Genomic DNA, 25,133 nt, shown 5'->3' with positions numbered 1-25,133 from the left:
AAGCCAAACAGGAGCCTTAAACAAAGCTACTGATTTCATGGACTGTCATAGCTTAGATTTCAGAGTTCAACTGCAAGGTCAGTGAGTGTCCCCATCAACATCTGTCCTTATCAAAAGTGCTCTATCATTGTGGAAACTTGGAGCCACAGGAACTAGTGTGAAAACTGAATGTCTCTTCATGTATCACTTGCTCTCATCTCACAGCCCAGCTCGAAAACAAAAACACGCCACGGTAAACAGAATCCATGTATCACACATGTGGCTGACCCCACCAGTGCCCAGGCCTGCGCCAGCAGCGGCTTCCACCTCAGCTGAGACGTGTGCAGGGTGAAGAGCAGGGGAGAGGACCTGAGCTCTGCAGTCCTCGGCTGCATACACTGCGGCTGTCTTCTTGGAATGAATGCTACTCTACATTTACCTGGCCTGTTGTTATCTTACTTCAGTTTGGGAAGGCTTTAATTTTATTTTATTTTTATTTCTGTCAGAGATAGAAGAGCATTCCAAATCTCAGTTTATTATATCAGAACCCTTACAGAGCACATCTAAGGGAAAAAAAAACAACAAAACATTATAAATTAAAGATGTAATAATTTAAAGAAATTACTTTTATTAAAGTTCTAGATCTCAAGTGTGTCTGTGTCCTACAAGAAACACATATTTCACAATGGGCCTATGTCCCCTAATTCTGAGCACAGGAGCATGAAGGAAAGTTTCAGACGGCCACAGATGATGGCAAATGCTCCTGTTCGGCACACTTCCGGGAGCATCCTCTTACCTCTGACCTAATGACATAATAAACGGCACTTCCTGGACAGGGTAGAAGCTAGACTCGTCCACGAAAACAGTCAACTGTAAACAGTGTTTAGAAAGACGCACTGCAGGATCGCGTGTCCTAGAACAGGCCGTATGCTTTTACCTACATGAAGAATTAAAAAAGAACAGTTCCCCTCAGCTTATGCTGTCTTCCCACAATAACAGAGGGTGAGCTCTTCTAAACACGTTGCATCGGATGCCTTTAACAAGCAAGAATGTGAAACTCCAAGAACTCAGCATATGCGGGCTGTGTCCACACAGAGAAGCCAGCTTTCAGGGGAAGGAAGGAGCAAAATACCACTGAATTCAGCCAGTTAATTGAATTTAAAATACCTGCTTGTTTGAATGCAAGTGACTTTTTTTTAAAGTGTATTTCTATTTTGATATAGTTAGAGTTGCCAAAAAAAAAAGTAAGCTTGAAAAAAGTACACATTATATTCTTTGGAGTTTATCAAAAAACCAGCTTGCAACAATTAAAAGCTAGAGCTCTGTAAGGTGGAAAATTCTGTAGATTATCACTGTTCCCCTATTCTACCATGTTGCATTTCCGCTTTCAGCGACTGAAGGATGCCAGTCAGTACTCTGCTGCCCACCAGAGCTCCCACCTGGGAGGCCAATCAAGAAAACGCTCAGCAGCCCCCTTTGTCGGGGGACACACTCGGCAAGGAAGTTCCAGAGAGGAGGCAGGAGAGTGGGGGTGACGATGGGCTGCTGGTTCATGACGAGCCTTAGAGAGCCAGCCAGGTCCAAATACCTGATTTACAGATGAGAAAGGACAAGATGCCGAGATGTGGTTGGAGGGCTGGGGGGCTGGGGGGCTGGCACAGTAGTTAGGAGCTCAGCTCCCTGCACCGTGGGCAGCTCACAGCAACCCTTAACTCCAGCTCCAGGGGGGGTCTGAAGCCCCACCCTCAGAGAACACCTTCAGCATGTGCACATACCCACATGCAGACACAGGAACATCATTTTAAAAAAATTTAATCTTTTAGGAAAATAGATTCGATAACAGCCCAGGGCCCCCGGCTTAGATCAGAGCTCAGATATCCTGGTTATCTAGTCAAGTGCCTTTTTGTTTTAATTTATTTAGATTTTTTTTTTTTTTAATTTTTTTTTTTTTTTTTGGTTTTTCGAGACAGGGTTTCTCTGTGTAGCTTTGCGCCTTTCCTGGGACTCACTTGGTAGTCCAGGCTGGCCTCGAACTCACAGAGATCCACCTGGCTCTGCCTCCCGAGTGCTGGGATTAAAGGCGTGCGCCACCACCGCCCGGCTAGATTTATTTTACTTGAATGACTACCTTACCTATTTATTTTACATGTATGAATATCTTACCATGCATGTGGACCATGGGCCTGTTGCATCCCCTGAAACTAGGGTTCTGGGTGGCTGTGAATATGGGGGCTGGGTCTTCCAGAAGGGCACACGTGCTCTTAACCACTGAACCCTCTCCAGCCACCAGTGCCTGTTGATATCATTAGAAGTTACTGCTCTTACTTCTGCAAAATTTAGATAGGATCGACTTCCAAAGTAGGTGACTGGGTCAAATGCAGAATCCTGTACTGTAAATGATGTGTTCCAGCAGACAGCGACTGGTTGGCTATATTTTGTGTTTTCTTCCCCCAAAGATTTTTTAACTAATTTCCACTTTTTCAAAAGATTTCAACTTTGAGTTGTACCCGTGCCAAATCCCCTATACATCTAATCAAACAATAAAGCAGACAAAGCATCACGTGCTCACCCTTTACCATTGGGACATGTACATTAATTACCACAGATTTGTGTCCTATGCCTTCCCCCACCTCCTTCCATCCAAGACAGCAGTCCTCAAAAGCATCCGCAAAACAAAAATGTATGGCGTAATTAAATGGATATTTATAATTAGAACTTAATAATTTGCATCGGGGACAAATGAGCTCTGATTTTAATCTGCAGCGCATTTAGATTAGCCCGAAGATAGTGTAATTTGATGGTTTATAGGCCTCCTCTCAGATTATGAAACAATACCAAGCCTTCAAATGCATCGTGTCTGTGTCAGGAGTGTGTTAAGAAGAAGATACAATGAGAATGTTTGACAATGTGAAAGCAGCCATAAATTACATGACAACTGTGTAAAAGTCATGATGAGACAAATAAAGGACTGACCTATAATGCGCCTGACTCATCGTGACACACGCGACTCCCTGCACTAATATCTGCACAGCCAACGAGTTCTTAAGCAGGGAACTACTTAGCGCCAGGAACGTTGTAAATTATCACTAGTCAACAGCATTGATTTTTAGTCGACATTTCAATCAGGTTGAAGTAGAAACACTACCCAGTTCATCCAGCAGCCTCCTAGTCAGTCCACGGCCCCTCTGAGGTCTCCTCTGTCATGGCTTTGTTAAATCTCCATTGTACTCACCATTCAATATTTATTATTGTAGCTTTGCCACATCCAGGCACTTGGCTTGAAGGGCCACCAGCCTGCCTCTTTGGACATTAAATTCATGCTTACCTTTAAGGAAGACAGAACCAAAAGTGGGGGGGCGGGGGAAGAAACAAAAGGCCACCATCAGAGATCTGGCCTGATTCTTAAGGGAATAAAGGAAAAGTAGTAGGGACAGAGGGGCCTTCTAAAGTAATGGTACTCCTTTTATCATTTTGTTTTCCAGTCTAGAAGTCCCAACAAACAAAACCAAGAGCGTCTCTTCTGGGGCAATCATGGAGCCCCACTGAGTTCCTGAACCCAGATACAAAGAGACAGGAGAGAGAGAGTGGGGGAGGCAGGGCCTTGAACAGAAGCCACTGAGGGTGTGCACGCTGTCAGTCCAAGAGCGGAATCGGGGTGGGGGCGCCTTGCCCACCAGTACCCCAGCAGCCACCTCCACTGACTGCCACGTCAACTCACAGCGTCCCCGGGGCCGAGCCAAAGACGTTCTGGTGGTGGATCTGGGGTGGAGCAGAGCTTGCCCTCCCACCAGGTGCCTCCCTTCCCTGAGGTGCCTCCACACACAGTGGGTGCTTCAGAGCAAGTGCACTGTGGACATGATGGGGAATGTGGAGAAAACACCATTTGGTTTGGGGATACACTGAGTAATCTACAAGAAACCTCAAGCAGGTCTGGCTTCTGCAATGCCAATATTAACGATATCAAAGCCTGGCGTGGAACAACAGGAGAGGGCTGGGCGAAGCTAAAAAATTTGCCTCAGGAGAAGCCAGAGGTGGACTAGATGGACTTGTTGACTCCAGTTTCCAGTCAAAATTTCCCCTGGACCGTCTTGCCTGCCTTCCTGACTTACCTAACCATGACATGACTTCAGCCAGAAACAAAACCTCCTTGAAGCGGTTATTGCCTCCAGCACCCAGCCTCCCCAGCCAGCACACTCCCTCACGCACACACACATACTCTCACACACACTCATGCACACACACATACTCTCACACACACTCACGCACACACACTCTCACACTCCCTCACGCACACACACATACTCTCACACACACAATCTCACGCACACACACATACTCTCACACACACTCACGCACACATACATACTCTCAAACACACTCACGCACACACACATACTCTCACACACACACTCTCACGCACACACACATACTCTCACACACACTCTCACACACACACATACACACACACACACTCTTGCTCACATACACCCTTCTCTCTCACACACACACTCACACACGCCCTTCTCTCTCACATATACACTCACACATACTCTCTCACACACACTTCCTTCTCTCTCACACACACATGCTCTCTTACACACTCACTCTCACAGACTTTCTCACACACTCACACACATGCTCTCACACTCACACAAACACGTACTTTCGCTCACACACACACTTCCTCTCTCACACACACATGCTCTCTTACACACACACAAACACTCACACACACACACACACACACACACACACGCTTCCTTCTCCCACACACACATGCTCTCTTACACACATACTCTCAGACTTTCTCACACACACTCACACACATGCTCTCACTCTCACACAAACACGTGCTTTCGCTCACACACACACACACTCCCTTCTCTCCCACACACACATGCTCCCTCTCACACATACACACTCTCACACACACATGCTCTCTCTCTTAAACACACACATGTGCACACTGTAATCTGACTCTACACACCTGTTAAAGGAGACAAGGAAACACACAAAGAGACGATCAGAACTGCAGAAGGCCAGACCTCGAGGCCCTCAAAATGTGTGGTTTCTTGGTCAACCCACTACTATCCCGTAACCAAGTCACACAACGCCAGGTCATGAATTTTCCCCTCCTACGTCACAAGACCATCACCGAATGTCTGGCTCCTTCTGGACGGTGTGAAGCAAGGGCTGGAGAGCCGTATTCCCACCTCTTAGACGGCCAGTCAGTCCTCCAGCATGCCTAGGACACCTTCCTAGAGACTAGGCAGGAACCTTCTTCCCTTTTCCAGAAAAACGGAAAAACCTGACCCCAACAGTTATAGGAGACCCGGCTGATGGCAGCAGAGCTCCCTGCCAGGTCCGTGTCAGCCCCACTGCAGGAAGCCGCACCTTCCCAGGACAGCCCAGGTGGTACAGGTCCCATCAAAGGACAGCATCTTACGTAGTTACAGATCATCAGGGAAGTTGCCCAGCCCTTGATGCGTCTGTTTTCTCCCAGAACTAATGGCACCAGTAGGAGCTGAAGCTGGAGCAACAGCGCATCAGAGGGACCACAGCGGCTGCCCTGCGAAGCGCGACATCTGTAGAGTCCTCTCTTACTGTCTCATGGACCCTACGAGGAAGGAACTTTAGGTTGCTTCCTTTTCACATAGAGGTAAAATGGTTTGCCAAACTCTCCAGCCATTTGGTGGTAAGGCAGAAATGTGACCCAGGCATGACGACCTACATCCATCACAAGCCCAGGAACTACTCCTCATGAACAACAGGTATCTATGAAAAGAGTGAAATCCCATGCACTCTGGGAGCATCCCTGACACCCCATCTCATCAAATCCAAAATGACGAGTGACCTGTCCCAACCTGGGGATCCCTCTCCACAGGCTCCCATAGGAAGGCATCCGCCTAGCCGGCTCCCTCTCATCCCACACCTCCTCATCCCACACCTGCAGAACCACACCAGACCCCAGTTCTAACCAGGAGTCATGGTCACAACCGTAGCTGGCCTTTATCAAGTGTTCTACACTATGCCCAATGACTCCACCCATCCTCGCTGAATGTTCATCCCACCAGGAGGTGGGTCCTACAGTTTCCCTCACTTTATAGTTGGGGAAACTGAGGCCTAAAGACACAATATCTGCTCAAGGTTGCACAAGTAGAAACGGCAGCATCTCTGCATCCTCCATCCACTGTGTTTTGTGTGCTCAGACGCGAAGGGGAAGAGAGAGAAGATGAAACACATTTTTAAGGGCTGCTCCCCCTTTTTGGTCCTGCTTCTCCTTCTTACCAGTTCAGTTACAAAGACATCCTGGTGGAAGAGAATCAGACTACATCTAAGACTGAGTTTTGTGGGTGGCTGCTGGGTGAGCCCACAAGCCCCACAAATTTTCCCAATTTCTATTTGCTACTAAATAAGGAGAGTTCCTTTTAATTCATCTCCTGATGAGGCCGGGGATAGAAATCTGGTTTCCCATCATCTTATAGGGATCTTTGAAATTATGTCTTTGCAAGGATATGTTGAGGACAAAAAAAAAAATGTGTGAACAGCATTTCAGACAGGTCCCTAAACCACTTGGAAGCCCTGGTGTTCCCTAGCTGGAATTCAACAAGCCCAGCTCCAGCTCCAGCCCCAGCAGCGCCTCTGGTGGGAACCAGAACATGCCTCCTGCCAGCACGTAACAGGGAAATTCAATTACCTCCCTGACTGGTGGCAGGAGGGCTACGTCGGCACATTAAAAGAGCTAAAAATGTCAGGGAGTTATTGGGCTGGTCGCTCATGCTTCCAACACTCATATGTGGAATGCATAATGTCACAATAAGCTAAAAACACAGAAACAGACCGAAAAAGATAAGATAATCAGAACAAAACCAGCCCCAACACATAGGGCTGCCCTCAGCCCTGTGTGGGAAGTGCCGGGCTGCCAGCATGGGCACGTTTCCCATGCCTGGACTCCTTCTGGGCCTCTCTTTAGATTATCTTCCTCAGCCACCAAGAGATTAATTCACAGGTGCTTTCCCACAAGTTCAACTTCAGCCATTAAAAAAAAAAAATGTTTCCACTCATTTCCTACCTGCACACGCAGGCCCACTGGGCACGCCCTAGCCAGCAGCACCCGGGAGCTTACACACGCTGGCCTCCCAGAACACATAACCCTTTGGATCCCAGGCCCTCTGGGCACTGGCGTTATCACAAGTCTTTTTCCCTCAATGGCAAGCCAGGAAAGATGATAGAACCCGAGTATGTAGCCAAAAGACCAGCCTCAACTGGTTTAGTGGTGGTAAAAATTGAGCTTTCTGTGTGTGTGTGTGTGTGTGTGTGTGTGTGTGTGTGTGTGTGTGTGTGTGTGTGTCTTTTGCCTTTGGCCAACAGACCTAAGAGCATTTGATGTACAGTCAGCAGGTATTTTAAAAAAAGAAAGAAAGGGGGGCAGGAGAACACTGAAAAGGCTTGGCTGCTCTGGGGCCCTGACACGCTCTCATCTGAAGCCTGGCCCACGGCCAAGTTCATCTGTTAATGGACAGCCACAACCCAGCCCTGCCCCTCCCCCACCTCCCCGCCCCTCCCCAAGTCTTCTCTGTTCTCCTACCTCTTTGGGGCTCCTAAAAACTAGACATCGATTATGTCTGTGCTTTTCCCTTTCTATTCAAGATAAACAAAGTGCTCCAAGTTCAGGGCGCACCCTGGGACCCTTGACAAAACAATCTATCATTCTGTCTGCTAAACCAGTCTGGCCACACCATGGCCAGGGGAGCGAGGCTCCAGCGTACAGTCTCCCTTTGTGCTCCCTCCCTGCTGCAGCCAACCTTTCCTTTAGCGCCTTCTCCAGAGCAGATGGGCTTGACCACTGCTGTCTACGTCCCTCCTGGCAACCTCAGAAACCCAAGAAAAGAAGGAAGCTCTTGGGTGCCCCTCCCCCTCTGCCGCCGTCCAGCACACGCCCCACCCCTTAGCCTCACTCTCCACTGTCACCCAGAAAATAGATGAAACGCAGGAACTGCCCCTCCCCTCATTCCCTGCAAGAATATTTTAAGTGAGTTTTGTTTTAAATCATATCCATTAATTTACCCTGACTTGCAATTAAATGCAAGTATACTTTTTACAACCAGTACGGAATGTATTAATTATAACTACAAATGGTCAAACGAGAGCACAGTCCCTCCTCAAAATATTAATAAAATGCATAATAAATAATATTAATGAAACAAAAATAGATTCATAAGCCTTGGCCTGGGCTTTTATTATTTCACGAAAGGGGAAGTACAGCCAAGGGAACTTGCTCCACACACTTTGGCAGAACTCTGACCAACCACCACCAGGACACGCTAAAGACTGTGTTCTGGCTACTCTGGATTCGGGGGCGGAAGGGAGGCAAAGGCCACCATGAGAAGCTGGTGGCCCTTCTATCCAAAACAGGGTTAGAAACACGTCACACACGTGGCCAAGAGAAGCCAGCCCAAGCTGTTCCACCTTCCTGAGGCAGGCCACCACCCCACCCCCTCAGTAGACAAATCTGAAAACCCAGAACCCAAGTCAATGGTCTTAGTGAATTTAGAGTCTCAGGATTCCGCATCAGCATCTGGCTCAAGGCAACCTACCCTGCACCAGTGTTGGAGGCCACCTTCCCCCCCCCCACCCCTGCCACTGTCCCCGCAACCTGTCCCCACATCAGCACCAGCTCTGCCTCAGTCCAGCACACCCTGCCCTGCCCCTCCCCACAACCCAACACACCCATGGAACAATTGAATCTAATTAAGATGAGGAGGAAATTTGCATTTCTCTTTCACTGTCCCCTAGTAATCACACAAGTTCTTCAAATTTTGAGAATTTTGTTCCCCTGCTAATTATTCCCCTCGTTTTGCATTTCAAGGCACAAAGACAGCCTATCTCACTGGTGGTCTATTAATAGTTCAAAGTTCTGCACTCAGAAGGTAGAGCCCCCCCCCTAAAATTATTCTGTCATTTCCAGTTTTGTAAAAAAAGGATGCTTTGGGGGGTTAATTATGGGTTTTGTTTTGGGTTTGTTTGGTTGGGTCGGAGGGTTTTTTGTATTGTCTTTTTTTTTTTTTTTTTTTTTTGGTGATGATGGTATTAATATTTCTTCAAAACAACAGCTTTCCGCATCATTCTGCATATTAGAATTTGATCTTACAATAGTTACTGTCTGCCTGGCTTACTGATTTATAGAACCCTGGTATGTAATAGAAGAAAGAAAAAAGAAAGAGAGAATTCCTTGGCATGAGTGTATGTTTGCTGATCAAATTTCAGATCATGTGCTGTTCATTATTATGACTTGACTTGAAATCAGTTTGCCACAGTGAGGTGGATTTGCTTCATACGCCTTCTACCCCTCTGTGCCCCTTGAGGACTTTGAAAACCAGTACAGTTTTCGTAAGGTACGTTTGAAGCATGAACTGGCTTGGATTAAAACAATGTTTCAACATCTGTAAATTCTCTCAAAATACATTTTAGAGCAGTTTATGCAAAGCCACATGCGATTTTTAAGGAGTTAATAAGATTGTCCTACCAACAAAATTTAATGGTGATTTAAGAAATTCTAGTACTTTTCACGTAATTCCTGCAGAATCCTCTGTGTACCTGACATTTATGCATTTTCTCCATTACATAACAATCCACCCTGGGTACGCCAGATCATGCCAATCTATTAGAAGGAAATCTGTACTCCATATAAGCAGAAGTTTCCAGTCGGTTCTGACTTACCATTCCGTTTCAATGTAACGTGTTAGTAGAGCCGGGTGGCAAACCCAGCTACCCACGCTCACGGTTTTGAACTCTAATACTGTCATCTTTCTTACTGCTTCTAGGGCTGTCAGTATTTACATTCCTGGAAGTTAAATAAACCGACATGGCAAAACTCCTGGATAGACTGAATAATAAGGCTGTGGTGACTAGACTGTTTACTCTTTACCTTGTTAGGATCCCTTTCTTGTAAAGTTTGGGGGAGAGACAGAGAGAAGGAATGAAGGGGCTTGGAGAGAGGGAAGAGGAGAAAGAGAGAGAGGGAGATTCACACACTGGCTTCCACACGTCACAAAGCCCTTCCCACCCCCAGCCAACAAGGCCAAAGTGGAGCGTCCAAGTTACCCTGCTCATTCTGTTTTGTTTTCTTAAATGCTAGGTCACCTGAACCCCCCTCTCCTGTCCCCTCACCCCAACATAAAAATATGAAGGGTTTTTTTTTGCCCGTTTTCAAATAGCAAATTATCCATTAGATTTCATCATATCTTAGTAAAGCAATTACATCAAGAAAATGATAGTGCGTGTGGAATCAATTATGCATGCAGTTGGCCGGAGACCAAAGGCTGTGAAGTCGGAGAGGGCAGAATCGTTCGACACACACAAATAAAAAGCCCCTGCATCTCACAGATGGACCCCATCAGTTCATCTTACTGCCTAAAAAGTTCATGCACTTAATAATTTATTTGTGTTCTGGATACTGTTTCCCAGCTGAATATTAACAACTTTGAACTGAAGCATGCTTTTAGCATGGTATGGATGGGAGTCACAGTCGGGCAAGGCTAGAGCCCTCAGAGGTTAAAATTATAGTTGTGTTTCTTATACACTGCTCACTTTCCATCACAATTTATTTTCTTTCATTAAGCATTCCTTTTAATCAGAATATCAGTGTCTGTGTTCTGATTCTGCTTGTTAACCAGTGGTAAACTAACTCATAAACCAAAGGCGAGCACCAATAACACAGCACAAGCTATTCCACAGCAAAGCCAACACCAAAATCACAGGCTCTCAAAAATCGGAAACCGTTAGTTAACACCCTGTTTTCACAAGCAGGGCCCTCGAATACCTGGAGGAAGAAGGCACAGGGGAGGCTGGAGCCGACCCCCCCCCTCCACCCCCGCCCCCCCCCCCCCCAGTTTACTTTGGCAACTAGAAGAAGACACAATGGAGCTCAGAGCAGAAGACTTACAGGACCTACGAGATAAAAGAGCCCTCCTAGCCTGGTTCCCAGACACTGCTGAGGTGCAGTCGTTTTTTTAAAAGCAACCAAAGCACCATTCCACGTAGCCTTCTCCCTTCTAAAAGGGGAACCTCAGGACTGAAGACTCCAGGCCTCCTGCCATCAAACTCCTAACAATGGAGCTGCCCAGCAGCATCTGGGGGAAGAGAGACACTCAATCCATACTTCTCTGAGTCCCTGGACATGCCTCAGCCACACACTTAAATTTTACAGTCTTCTCCCCAAATGAGAACAATTTCCAGCCAACACGTCCACAAACTGTACTTAACGTTAAAAGAAAACGGATAAAACATATGTAATTACTCAAGGTTAGACTTCTGATTCCTCAATTCACTAAAGGAAACTTGGCAAGAAGATGCATCATTTTGCTCCTTTCTACTGGGGCATCTGAGGAGGAGAGCCACTGAGGCAGCTAATACACAAAACATGATCAAAAGTGATTAACAACAGCTTCATATGCAAATTGCATTAATGAAGGAGTGCAAAGTCATCATGTAAATTAAATATGTCAAATCTCTTGGTGAACTTTCAATCTTGAGAAGAAAAAACACTGCTTTAATTTTTTTACATCATCAATTTTGCAAGATTGAAAATCTAAGAATCTTGGTGTTATAAACAATTTTCACCTTTTTTTTCTCCTTCAGCAGGCTGACAGGCCAGCCTGATGTGCACCGAATGTACATGTTAATAGGCCAATCAAAAATGCAAAACAATTCGCAATTACTGGAAGGACCTAATGGTCATTAGAATTTACAACTAGGTAATGAACTGAAGTCTGCCCACACCATGCATATTCATAAAGCAATTTAGCCTTTGAAGATTAAAGAAGTGCTTAAAATTCAAATGAGCTTTAGCAAATTATCAGTAAGATTCATCCAAAAAGCAAAGGGTTTTTCTTCCTATGATTTCCTCATTTTTTTAATGCAAAATTGTTATATCTTCCAGACTGAGCTTAAACTAAACATAGAGCCTCTAGTGAAGCCAAAGGGGCCAAGAGACAGACAGGGGCTGCAAACATCGTTACGGACTTTGTTCATAAAACTAAGCCCTTAAGAGCCAAACGTATCTCTAAACATGGTAATTTATCAAAAACAGCCCAGAGTTGCTCATAGGCAACACTACACAGTCCTCCAACAGCAGATTACCACGCGTCCCCCGCCCTCCCAGAAAGCCTTTTCCCCTCAAGTTGCCTCTCCTGCGTAAACATCCACTGTGGCAGAAAAACAGCTTTTTCATCGGCTTGGAGTGGCATGCCTTTTAGAAGTTTCTGCTTCCAAAGGGAAGAGAGCAAGAAGGGGAAGAAATGGAAGAGGTGGTAGGGAACACCCGTCTGGTTTACTTCTGGGAGCGAACATCCTGTCCTCTGGTATCTGCAGCCCTGACTGGCCCCATTCTGCATGGGCAGCACTGGATTCAAGAGGAAAGGGTCATGCAGACATCAGCTGACACTCAGGAAGTTGTGTGTGTACCCACCAGCCGCAGCCCACTCCAGTCAGTGGAAAGTATCGTGGGAATTGGGATTTTCATGCTTCCCAATTACCAGTCTGGGGAAGAAGCCTTCCCTTGCATGCTGATACCTCACTAACCTTCTGACATTTAAAAAAGCCTAGTGGCAGAGTTCCCAATGCATCTCTTCCCACACCCCCAAATATCCCAGCAAAGGTATACGTATGTTCGAGTCCTACCCCAGCTGGTGGACAAGCCACACTGAGAATTGCAGCTTTCAAAGGACCACATGTCCATGCTGGAAGCTCCACTGACAGCCCCCAGAGCATCTGGGCTGGGGATTTCATTAAACTATCAAAATATTACAGTAATAACTCTTCTCTGCCACCCTACCCCTCACCACCATCTCTTACCCAAAATGTGGGTACACTATGAAGTAAAAAACAGAGGGGTGTGGGAAACCTCGGTTTCTCATCCTGGTTCCGACTCTGGTATCGGCAGTCCCGGCTTTAATGTGAGCCACATTTTAATGCTTATCAAAAAGGATAGGACACAGGCCTGGATGGAACCTTCATCCACAACCATCTGTATGAGCCACAGGTCCACAGTCCTAACCAATTCTGTTTGACACTAACGTTACTCCACATGAGCAGAGTTCAGTGAGTGCTGATATGGGATGTGACAGGGTAAATCAGAATTAGATTAAAAACAAAAGTTTAGGGACTGATGCTACATTGCAGAGCAAATGGGACTTGAAGGCCAAATTTCCCCTAACTGCCTTGGAGTCCTTTTCCCTATTAGAGCGTTTGCCTACCATCCCCCTGCTGGCCAGTCACACAGGAGCGTGAACTACACACAGGCCTTGGGATAGTCTTCTCTAAATACAATACCTATAGACTTAATATATAGCAATTAACTTGTGGTCAGGAGTCTGCAGGCAGCAGGCTGCCCTGAGCAGATAGCAGGGGAGGAGGGCCGGGGTCTGGGACAGGCACAAAAGACAGGTCCAGTGACAATGCCTGCTGTCAGCAGCTGAATTATTTTTATACAGGAATTTTTATCTCTATTGTACAAACAAGTACGCGTCTGTGCTGACTTGTTAAGCAATCCACTTGTATGTAGAATAAGGTTTTTTTTTTCCTGCTTGCTACCAGTCATACAGCTCCAAGATCAGAAGAAATACATGGGCTTTGAAGCTACTCAAATGTTTTAGTTAAAAGGACAGCAGTTGTTTTCAAAGATCCAAGAGTATCTTTATCAGAATTAAATTTTTCCTTATTGATTTTTTCCCCTTAACATAACAAAAACATAACATGAGAAGGTTACGATTTATTATTAAAATTTTAAGCCTTGAAATCATTCTTCAGTAGTCAGCGCTCACCTTTAAATGCAAAAAGAATAATTAAAAAAAAAAATCTTAAGGTAGGATGAAGTAGGAGAAACTCCTGAGACTTAAATTTTAACATTGGTTAATGCATTGTTTTAACTGTAAGCTCAGAGGATTTTTGGCTGGGGTTAAAATAGTAAAACGGTTCCTTGTGGCTGGCCCCGTAAATGTAAGCAGGTCATGAAATCATGAAGCTATACCTGGAGACGGGGTGGAGGAAGGCTATATTCTTTTGTCCAGTGACATGTCCTGCCTTTGGAACATGAAAGGCCAGATTCAGCAAGTCAAGCATTGTGCTCCCACTAGGTAAGAATCTTATTTCCTAAAAATTAACAGATGTGATTTTTCCCTTCCGCATCTTGACTGCGTCATTGCACATCAAGAAATGAACAACCAATGAGTGTAAACTTCAGGGCCTGTGCTTAGGGAAGGCTTCTTTCTGTGTGCTTTAGAAAGTTCAAAAAGAAAAATGAAAGGGGGGGGGCAGCAGACCTGTGTTTGCTCTGGGAGCACCTCTTCGGTTTCCCAGACAGTCCGTTATTGATTTTAATGGGAGTTTTTAATCGGTGGATTTGCCTCTATCTAAAAGCAAGATCCAATTGTGGGTGTAATTGTTCTTCACCAATGTTAACAACAGTGAGGACACAAACAGAAACTCATTGTGAATGGCCAAGGTCCCCAGGTGTCCCCTTCGTCAACATACCTGCTCCAGGGCCCCACAGGGACCTGCCTGGCGGAGACCGACTGGGTTCTGAGCAACATGCTGCCAACCCTGTCCAGACAAGGGTGTGCGGGTACCTCTCTCACCTCTTTTTCACAAGTTTCCCCCGATCATCTCACCTCCAGGTGAGTATAATTTGTTGTTTAGCACTCTAAGAACTTGGTATTTTATCTGTCTAGGTAGATCAAAAAGTGGGGACGGAGGGAGGGAGAAGCCATGGCAGAGGCAGCCTGCCTCTGGCGCAGTCAGCTGCACACAGCACACTGGCAGAGAGGAGCAAGCTGCCCAAGTCACCGTTCAGCAGTGTTGCGTCAGACCTGCTGGGTCTCTAGGGCGACTCAGAGATGAGACACCTCAGGTCCCTGTCGGCAAACTTCTACTTCGCCAGTTCTGGCAGCTTATTTTTCCAAGTGTTTTGTTTCAGGAAGTGTGTGTGTGTGTGTGTGTGTGTGTGTGTGTGTTTAGATGTTTGGTGGATTTACCACAACTGGTTCTGACAGCTGTTGATTCTGTTAAATGAACACATTATAAAAATTCTCTATAAAACCTCAAGCAACAGCAGACTCAAAAATATAATGGAAAAATATTTTAATGAAGCTCCAATTGAGAGGGTTTAAAAAAAAAAGAGGTATAAATAAAGGTATAGAAGTCCCTAAATCTGCAGTGTGTGTGTGTGTGTGTGTGTGTGTGTGTATTTAATGGGGGGAAAAGGGAAAAGGGTGTTGCAATCACCACAAATATTTACACTGTAATCCCTTTGTTCAAATCACATACTTTTAACAGAAAAAGCTGGAACTGTGGCTATTTAAAATTTTAAATATTCAAACGCCTGTAATTAACCATATGAAACAAATTATGTTGCATTTCTCCATACCAGCACATGCAAAAAAAAAAAAAGAAAAAAAAAGCACTAACTAGTGGTGGACCGGGGGGTGGCCGAGTTGGGGAGACAACTCTGAGGAGTGGATGATGTTTCCATTTTGCTATAGATCAAAGGAGAACAAGATGGGAGCCGCGGTGTTGCGAGCATTCTCCCACTGCTGTCTCTCACACTGGGCTATCTAAGTTTATACAATCCCCAGACTGGCTGCGTGTTAAGCTTGCTGTGTACAGCTTTATTATGGTGCAGTGGTGGGAGAAACATTAATATTCCGACTCCACATCTGACAGGGCATTTACATGCGCCCATCTGAGCGGCACCTGAGAGCCCCTCCAAGGTGCAGTAACTGTGGGCCTATTGTAAAGGCAAATGAAGCTCACCTATTCCCTGCTGGGATCAGAAGTGACCTCGCCACCCCCCATGCCTCAAATCCTTCCCTTGCCAACCTAACTCAATGCCATCGCAGAATGACGAATGAGCTCAGAAATAGACCCCAAGTTACTAACCCTGCTAAGAACAGCAAAATCCTTTGCTGAAATGTTTTAAAAATGCATAGGAGTGCAGCTGGCCAGTGAAACGCGGGCAGACAGATTCCAGTGAACCCAATATGGAATACGTTACATTCAAAAACTGATTAGAAATACAGTCTGATGTTTACTGGCTTCAAATTGCATTTGGCATCAAGCATACTGGCTTTAATAATGCTGGCATTTTAGTATTATTATTATTTTAAATTTGCCTTTGGTCTCAGAGAACACATGTGGAGAGCTAAGGAATTCTTATTCGTCAGGTTACATTTCCTGGAAATTAAGTTTGTGACAGAAAATGACTCCAGTAGCAATAATATGGTTCGTGCTCAAATTAATTAGGTCATTGTTGTAAAAAAAACTACATGGCAAATTACAAAGGTAAATTTCCAGATATTGGCCACACTCCATACCCTGGTAGTAAAAGGGAAAAGCAGTTCACCAGTGCTGATTTACCTGGGCCACGAAAGGAACAGAGGAGAGAGGTACAATGGTCAATTTTCTATTTGTATTACAAATAAAAATACTGGTCATTCTCCATTAAATTATATAGTCTGCACATATTTTATGAACTTTACTAATGTCCTCCAAATTAACACATAAAATAAAAGCCTGTTTGGTTTGAAATATTAAAATGGGCCCTACATTTAAAACTGTGTTTTATCTTTGAAGTAACAACAGTGCTGACATAACCATGACCCAAATGAAATCTGAACTAGCAGAAAGGTACTAAAGATCCTTGGTGATTAAACCCACGCTAAACTGTGGCAAGGTGCCAAACTGGGTCCCGCTTGGTGCTAAGTGCTTTTTACTGAGCGAAGCTAGTACTAGCGTTTGTAAAGCCAGACTGCTTTGTGTCATAAAGGATGCAAACAGACCAACCAAGGTAGGGCAGACGAACAGCCAGTGACGTCGTCGTCATCGTCGTCTGTGGCCCTTCCTTCTCCCTTCAACCTTGTATTTCCCCACACAGGAAAGCCAAACTCTTGTTATTCAGTGACAGCCATGCAGAACCACATTTGCCTCTTTTCCTTTATTAAATACCACCAGTGAGACATCATGAAAATCTAAAATCTGTATCCCATGTTTGTTATGGACCCCAATTTAGCTCTCTCATATTGGCCAAACACAGAAGCTACAGTGTGAAATTAATGACGTTCCAGGACTCTAAAATGTGCCATTAATATGCATCCAACTGGCCTCCTCTCTGGGCTGAAGGTGCCTGTCCTGACCCAGCCTGACGGTTCCACACCCAGTTGTGTTTTCCAGCCCATGGACAGCCCCACAATTACATGCCACACTCCCTGGGAGAAAGGTGTGCAAAACATATTTCAGATCCTTTAAACAGAAAGTGCACAACCTGCCCCACAACAAGGATGGGTTGATTTGAAAAATTGCAGCACTTGGGGGTTTTTTGTTTGTTTGTTTTAGTTTTCACAGAATAAACACAGAGACTGGGAGGGAAACTCTGTCCCCCTCTGCTCCGATTCTTCAAGTGAATACATATTTGTGTTTCCAATAAAAGGCCATTTTTACATTAACTGTCTGGAACAGCAGGAGACAGAAGAACGAGCAGTCTCCACATCACACACAGGATGCTCTCCATATCACGTGGACCTATTCTCAAAACTATTATTTCTGAAAGACGCCCAGGAAGACGCACGGTGCCTCTTTTCTGTGCCACCCAGAGGGTGACAGCAGAGGAACTTTGAGATCTTTGGGGTCTTCTACATTTTAGATTTTGTTTTTCTTTTTGGCTGTCCAAAGTAAATTTAGCAGCCATGCGGGCCACTGTGTTTAATTAAGCTTTCAGAAGTCCTGACAATGCCAACCATTGTGGGACACTTCTGTAGCTCAATCATGCAATCACTGTGACAGTTCTATTTACAATGTGTCTTAGAGTTTCTCTGACATTGTACTTTGACAAAACATCCAAGCTGCCAGTCCACAGCCTTTCCCTGTCGTATTTACAAATACAGCTTGTATACAGTGCTCCCAGTCCCACGAACATCGGTCTGTGGGGAGTGGCCTCACAAACGCGGCCTCCCTACGAACATGCTAGGTATGTTACAAAACAACATTCTCTGCTCTATGGATTCTGAAGGTAAATAAAACGTCTGCCAGCACATTTGTCTTTTGAATGGTGGTGTTTTCTGGTTTTTGCTGTCACACTGAAAATTGACTTCAGAGATCAGTATTTTTTTATTCGGAATCATACAAATAAAGAGAAATGAAAAATAAGTAGTCATAATAAGATACTGTCATTTATAGTCTCATTTACAATTAATATACAAACACATCCTCCAATTCAGTCTAGGCTAGAAAAGAATGAAAATGGGTACAAAGAGAAAACAGAAGTTAGTTCTGTAAGTTCTGAAAAGCATGAGTATGGCACTTGGTGTCCCTGTAAGTCACATGCTAATACATTGCTGTTAATATTTCCTACTCATCAGAGAATCTGCCTTGCATCTCATTAGCCAGATCAGTTGTTCTGTCAAGGCGGATGGTTCCAAACACTCCAGTGAAAACGCCTGTATTCTAGATGTTAGGGAAACGATGTTCCATCAAGAGCAGCAGGCTGCCCTGCATCTTAGCAGGCTTCTGTTTTCCCATTCTGTCTAAAAGCTAACTTTATGATAGGCTAATCCTAATTTAAAGATTCCCGTGTGCAATGAGCCAAAGCTTCAAGACTGACACTGGGAGGTAATGTTTGGGGCCTTTTCTGTGAGAGAAAAACAGTTTTATACTTGCTAATCTTCAATGAATAATTTATTCATCATAAAATAAAAGACTCAAAAAAAAAAAAAAACCACATATAGAAAGCTCCATCGGTCAAAGTCTGCTACTAACTGTTGATGGGTTTTTGACATGCCTAATGATGAACTGGACCACACAATGTAAGCTGTTAACAGCCAGTTAAATGAATATTGTTCCAATAGTCTCTGTGGATCATAATCATATAAGGCTCTGAATATCTAAACAAAATTGGAAAGGCAGCTTGGTCACTGTCTATGGATATATGTAACACATGTGCATGGTATATGAGAACACACATCCATCTAGTCATCAGGTAAAAACATCCTGGGGGGTGGGGAACAGCCAGCTTTGGGCGGCCTGAACATAGCCCCCAAGCTTGCTGTTTTACTGAAGCTCTTCAGAATTCTACTTTATGCTCCTGGTTCTAAAGTCCCCAAATTCTAGGCTTTCCTTAGGAAGATCTCATCCCTGCTTCCTGCCTGTAAAATGGCACAGAGGACACAGTGAACCCAAATAAATAACTTTTATCACTTTCATAAAGTCTTTCCTACCCAGCATGCTTAAATGACTGTCTTTCATGCAGTTGCCAAGCATGTTCTTGTAGACATCCATCAGTATATTTCTTCCCCAGTAGAGACCACTGCTTCTCTCCTTACAACAGTTCAAATGTCTACTGAATGGTTACTGTCGAGAAGAGCGGTAGACTTGGTACAGTGAACCCAGCTGGGAATACACAGTCATCTTTCCAGAACTTCGCTTCAGGGGCACCTGGGGTCCAGAGTATCACAATTTATATGCAATGGTAGAATGTTAATTTCACTATAGGAAGCCCTTAATTCATTACTGTGAAGTAGGAGAAGTCGAGGCTCTAGCTACTGACATCTTACTTTGAGATGTGACCATGCTATTTATGTTCAGCCAATGCCGGGGTAAGAACAGGTGACTGAGCATAATGAAAGGAATCAAGGTGTTGCAATTATTCCTGCATGGAAGGTTTACCTCACCTGGATTGCATGTGTCTACTCAAGGAGTATCTGAGATGCCTGAGATAGCTTTCCATTTCAGAGAAACAATGTACCATTAGCCCTAGAAAATATATTCCAAATTTGCACCTTTTTTCTTTTTCTTTTTTTCTTTTTGGCTTCTTTAGACTCTGCTATCACACTAGTTATGAAACATCACAGAATCATTATGACAACCAGCGAGTTAAGGACTCTCTCTTTTCCTGTACATCCACACAGAGTCACAGCTACAAAAGTAAAAAGCCCTCACTATTTATAAGGCTTTCCTCAGCCTTCAGATTCATCGTCTAAATACAGAGGCCCTGCTTTTCAAACTGGCTAACCTGAAACTGAAAAACCTATTTAGGCCTTCAGGAATAAGTGTGGTTTTAATTCCTGCCTGACAGACACTGTGTTTTGTCTTTTAAACGAGCAGCTCGATATGTAAATACGATGTTACATCACACAAGCCTTACTCCATATTTGGTGATTTAGCAAGGCTTTGGATCTCCAAAGACGACAAATCCCCTTCCGCCTGCACTTGCTTCATTAATCATGCCTTACACTTCTGTTCATTTTCCTTCCAGTCACAAGACAGCACATGGAAATGGTCATTGCCATATCCTACAAGGGGGTGGGGGAGATAAAAATCTTAACCTACATGTCTCAGAAGCGAAATGTGGTGGCTTCCAGAAAAACACTCACAAGCAGCTCTCCTGGCAGCAAATTCCTTACTTCACTAAAAGGAAAATACCTGAGTATCACTGCAGAAAGCATTTTTTAACAAGAGAGAGAGAGAAGGTAAAAAATGGCACACTTGATCTTAATGATCAAGTTCCAGACTGGGGTGGGGGCGTAGAGGGGGAGGGGGATGTGCCACTGAGTCCCCTCTGGATCACTGACCTATCATGGTTCCACTCTGTGGTCACCCATCTCAGAGACAAGTTCCGGCAAGCCCCGCACTGTCTACACTGTCTTTCCAAAACCGAGCGACGCTGCTTTTGCGGGGCGGGGGCAGTGCACAGAAGGGACCGTCCCCCAGATGTGGCAGGCTGTCACCACAGAACCTGCTTTGGCTTTGTCTGACGTGGAAAGCAAACTGTGCCTAGTGTTGCTGTTTACCACTAGAGCAGGGAATTCAAGTCCCTCTGTTAGCTTTAATTCCATTTCCCTGGAGCTGCTGAGAAACCGGCACACCTAGCTGGCTCCTTGGTGAAATGAACCGAAGGAGAGAGAGCCATTGGATATGTGCATGCGTTTTTTTTTTCTCCCCAAGAAAATTTTTACATTAGGCTGCAGAAGAAACAGTGGAGTCTGCACTGGACATTTGTAAGGGTGACATGTGGTTGTGTAAACCACAAACAAAATCAAGATACATCTGTCAAAACCACATCAGAGACAAGAGAGAGCACTGAGAAGCATTTATCACTGAGCTGAGGAGGCAGGCTGCAGGGAGCAACCGATCCTGTCAAACCAACCTTTTGAAATTTCCAACATGCCCTTAAACTTTTCGAGTAAGCATGTCTGTGCGCTTCAGCAACTGCCCTCTCTACTCTGGCCTGGCCAGTCGAAAATGGCATCTTAAAGTCAAGGTCACCATGTCATCCCACCACGGGGCTGTGTTTAATTACAGCCCCGGACAGTCTGACAGCCAGTATGGATCCAAGGCTAGCCCTGGAACTCAGTTAACTCTTTCCAGCCCTCAGACGAGTCTTTGGCTCAACTGGAAATGCCTGTGTGGCTACCCTGCCTCTTAGATGCATCCCCAAGGCCAGAAGTGGACACTGTAAACTAGGTATGGGTAGAAAGGGTCAACACTTTCAAAAGAGATGGCAAGCAAGGGGAAGAAGAGAGATTTGGTACTGTCAGAGGCAGGCAGAGGGTGTCAAGTGTGTGCAACTTTCCCACCTACATCTGACTCAGTGAGGTGGGAAAATAAATTTATTTTCAGCATTCTGGACGGAAGCAAGAGGAATGATGGTTTTAACATTACAAGACTGTCATGGACAGTCACATGGAGAGACACAGACAGCACCCGCCACGCCTCCTGCTTGACTACAGCACCTCTGCAAACGGAAAGAAAGCATGCAAACAGCTGCAGTGCTTCTCATTTACCTGCTATGTGTTCCTGTTTGGGGCAAATTCCTCTAGATGACGTTGATAAACAATCGTCATCCTCTGGCGTGACCTGGATGCCAACCTCCACAGGATTGGATGCCTTTTTCATCTCGACTGGTGAAGGGGAAGGTGGCTTATCCACAGCTTTCTCTAAGCACAGGCTGCCACTGCATTGTTTCCGTTTGTGCTCGATAAAAATAAGAATGTCCCCCAATGGGAAGTTCATCTGGCACTGCCCGCAGGTGAGGAGGTCATGGTCCCCTTCTGGAGCTCCCAACGGGCCGTGGTCTGGTTCATCATCTGTAAGAATGGCTTCAAGAGGTTCGGCTGCAGTTGAAGAAACAAAAGCACAATTATTAGAGAACCAGTGTGCAGGGAAAAGGAGGGCACACTCTCAATCCCACCCCATCTCACCACAGTAAGACAAGTGTTTGTAACAATCTCAATTTAACACCCAAAAAAGTGTGATAGGCACCGTGTGATGTGGAGGGCATCAACAGTCAAGCAAACTGATCAGTGAGGATGGCCATCATGATCTAAAGGAAATCCCCCCCGACTTGCAAAATTCCAGAGAACACACACACACACACACACACACACACACACACACACACACACACTATAAATCTTTGGAAAAGAATGTGACTTAATAGTTAACACAAGAAATATAAAGAAAGCTTAAATAACAATTACGGGGAAAACATGAACTGAAACCAAATTTGCTTCCCCTCCACCAGTAAGTTGTCTGTTGTGTCCAAGATTAGCAGAGGTGAATAAGCAGCACAGCCTTTGTGTGTGAGTGTGCACACTAGCTGTACATACATGGCCTCACAGCACAGGCCGCTGCACCACACAGAACTGTGCCAACCACACCTCACACATCCAGTAAGGAAGTGACTGCATCCACCTAACTAGCCATCACCACACAGTGACTCTCACACTGCCAAATCTTCGGTCCTCGTCCTCAGCTACTCCACGAAATCAAAGGAATATCACAGTCACTGGCACGTCTCAAAGTCACTAAATGGGATGCTTTTGAGTACTTAAGAAAACAAGCCAATTAGTTGGGCTTTTTTTTTTTTTTTCATTCTGAAGAAAAGAATGTCTAAAATATTCTAAACATGTTGGTACTTGGTGGCATCCATGACATAAAAATCAGAGTGGACTTCCAAGCGCTACACTTCAGAAGGCTGAGCATCCTTTCCTCAGAGTTGAGATGCTTCACCTAATGTAGTCAAAGTTGACTAATTTTCTGAATGAGCTCCAAACGCTTCATTATGAGACATTTCTGCACACACAATCACCAGCGAGTGTTATAACAAGGTAGACATGTCTTTTTTTCCTGTCTGCCTTTTTTTTAAACTTTGCACTCCAGCATCTATTTGAGCAGCTTCTATCATTTTTTTTCAAACCTTGCAAGTGGAGAAAGGGGAGCTGAGAAATCTTGTTTACACCATCTTAAAATACTAAAATTAAAAGAAAAAAATTCACAATATACAAAACATGTCCAGGATGCTGCCAGTTAATAAAAACTGAAGCAGAAAATGTACAAGTCTTAAACAGTTAATCAGTCTGACCTTCTTTAGCAAGCTGCCAATTTCACATTTAATGAACTTAAAGCCACAGAGAATCAAAAAATAGATTTTAATTTGAGTGTAGAATATTGGAACAGATTTTGATAAAGTGCAAAAATCCAGTGAACTCAGGTTAAATTTATTTCAACCCTACCCAGGCTGGATATTGAGGGGGAAGATCTGGAGTAACTCCCAGATGTGCTGGGTGAAATAATATTGAGAGAGTCCTGCCTAAGCCGCACCTGTGCTCAAGTAGGACATGTCATAATTCCTCGCCTTTGGTACGCCTCCTAATTTAACATAAGGTCACCACACGAATATGAAGGTTATCTCCCTACTAATGAAGACGGCAAAAGCAAGCTCTTCAGTGTTTCTCTGCCCAACATCCTGATCAAAAGACAAATACAGAATGCACAAGTGTGCTTTCCAGACCCAGGAGCAGACGGAGGGCTCCTGCATTGTGTCTTCACGTCATTTTTCTCCCACATTCGCTTTCATTTTGACCAAGTGAGGAGTGGGAAGTCGCGGTCCATGATCTCTGCTCTCTGAATTAAGTATTTTAAAGGAACACTGGCAATTGTGGCCCTTTGTGCTGTTGGTGTTTAGCTACAAGTTCTGGGCTTGAGAGACTAAAAGGCTCGGGGGAAAATTGTTCTATTAAAGGTAAAACATTTTTGCAAATCCTATCATCAGGATCCATTTGGAGTTTTGTTGTTGTTGTTCCCAGGGCCTGATGGATTTCAGAATCTAGGAACAGTATCAGGAGCAAAGGTGATATTCTCTTAAATATCAAATAGTTAAAGGTAATTCGGTACAAAGCAGACTTGGTTAAAGTCTTCTAAACGTAGTGACTGAACTGATTTACAGGCAAAACCAGGAAATGAAGTGGTAATTCACAGGTTGCTGATTACACCTCCACATCTCACCTAATTAATTTTATAGGAGGCAAAGTTCTTGAAAATAACAAGATGATCAAATGTACAGATATAAAACCTGTAACCTCAACATTTTCTATGCTCTTAACGTAAATTATTGCTAATTAACAAGAATTATATCCTAATGTATGAAATACATTTACCATCGGTTTCCCTGAAAAACATTTGGCTAGCAATATTCAGAGAAATATCAAAACGAGTTTTTATTATTGCTGCTGCACTATTTAAAAAAATCAGACCAAATGAGGCACAAAGAAAATATGAAAATACAATTCTCTTCCTGCAGCCTACTGATTTGCATTGACATCCTCTCTCCGTGGCAATCAACATTTCCTTTCTGGGCATCAGATAATTTCTCTGTATTTTAATGCAAATTCCTCGTTCCCTAAAAACATTCCTAACCTCAGCCATTTTACCCCCTCCCTTCAATTCAACTCCATCCTATTTCTCTCCTACAATACCACCCTTTCTAAGCTCGGGCCTAACTCGGTACAAAGCGGGAAGTCCTCGATTGAAGTGGAAGGGAGTGGACAAATGATCACAATAATTAGCCGCGAATTCTCTCTAGAAGGGAAGGAAGACAAAATGAAATGCTTCTGCTTTCAGCATGATAGACTGGATGGTCTCAGTGTCCCAGCGGGCACTGAGATATATTTATATATTTGTATTTATTTCTCTCCCCCCTACTCAACCCTGTCGCAAACATTAAAAGCCAGGGTCAAAATCCTTATAAGAAATGTTGGGAGAAGGCGAGGGAACCAGGGCTGGGGAAGGGGGAGGGGGAAATGTGAGCTGTGTCTTCAAGTTTGCTT

At 44.5% G+C, this 25,133-nt stretch overlaps 1 protein-coding gene across 13 annotated transcripts in view; it reads right to left on the bottom strand.

The window, feature by feature from the left end:
- Positions 1-25,133, bottom strand: part of Bcl11a (BCL11 transcription factor A) — a 99,924-nt gene that overhangs the window by 69,392 nt on the left and 5,399 nt on the right. For all 13 annotated transcript variants that reach the window (XM_006974783.4, XM_015993648.3, XM_006974785.4 and 10 more), the window contains exon 2: positions 21,810-22,139. In XM_006974783.4, the coding sequence (XP_006974845.1) occupies positions 21,810-22,139 (330 nt within the window). The remainder of the gene's footprint in view (positions 1-21,809; positions 22,140-25,133) is intronic.

Source organism: Peromyscus maniculatus, chromosome 10, assembly GCF_049852395.1.
Source record: "Peromyscus maniculatus bairdii isolate BWxNUB_F1_BW_parent chromosome 10, HU_Pman_BW_mat_3.1, whole genome shotgun sequence".
Taxonomy (NCBI): domain Eukaryota; kingdom Metazoa; phylum Chordata; class Mammalia; order Rodentia; family Cricetidae; genus Peromyscus; species Peromyscus maniculatus.
Note: the sequence above shows the minus strand (reverse complement) of the source record. Positions and strands in the feature narration are given on the sequence as shown.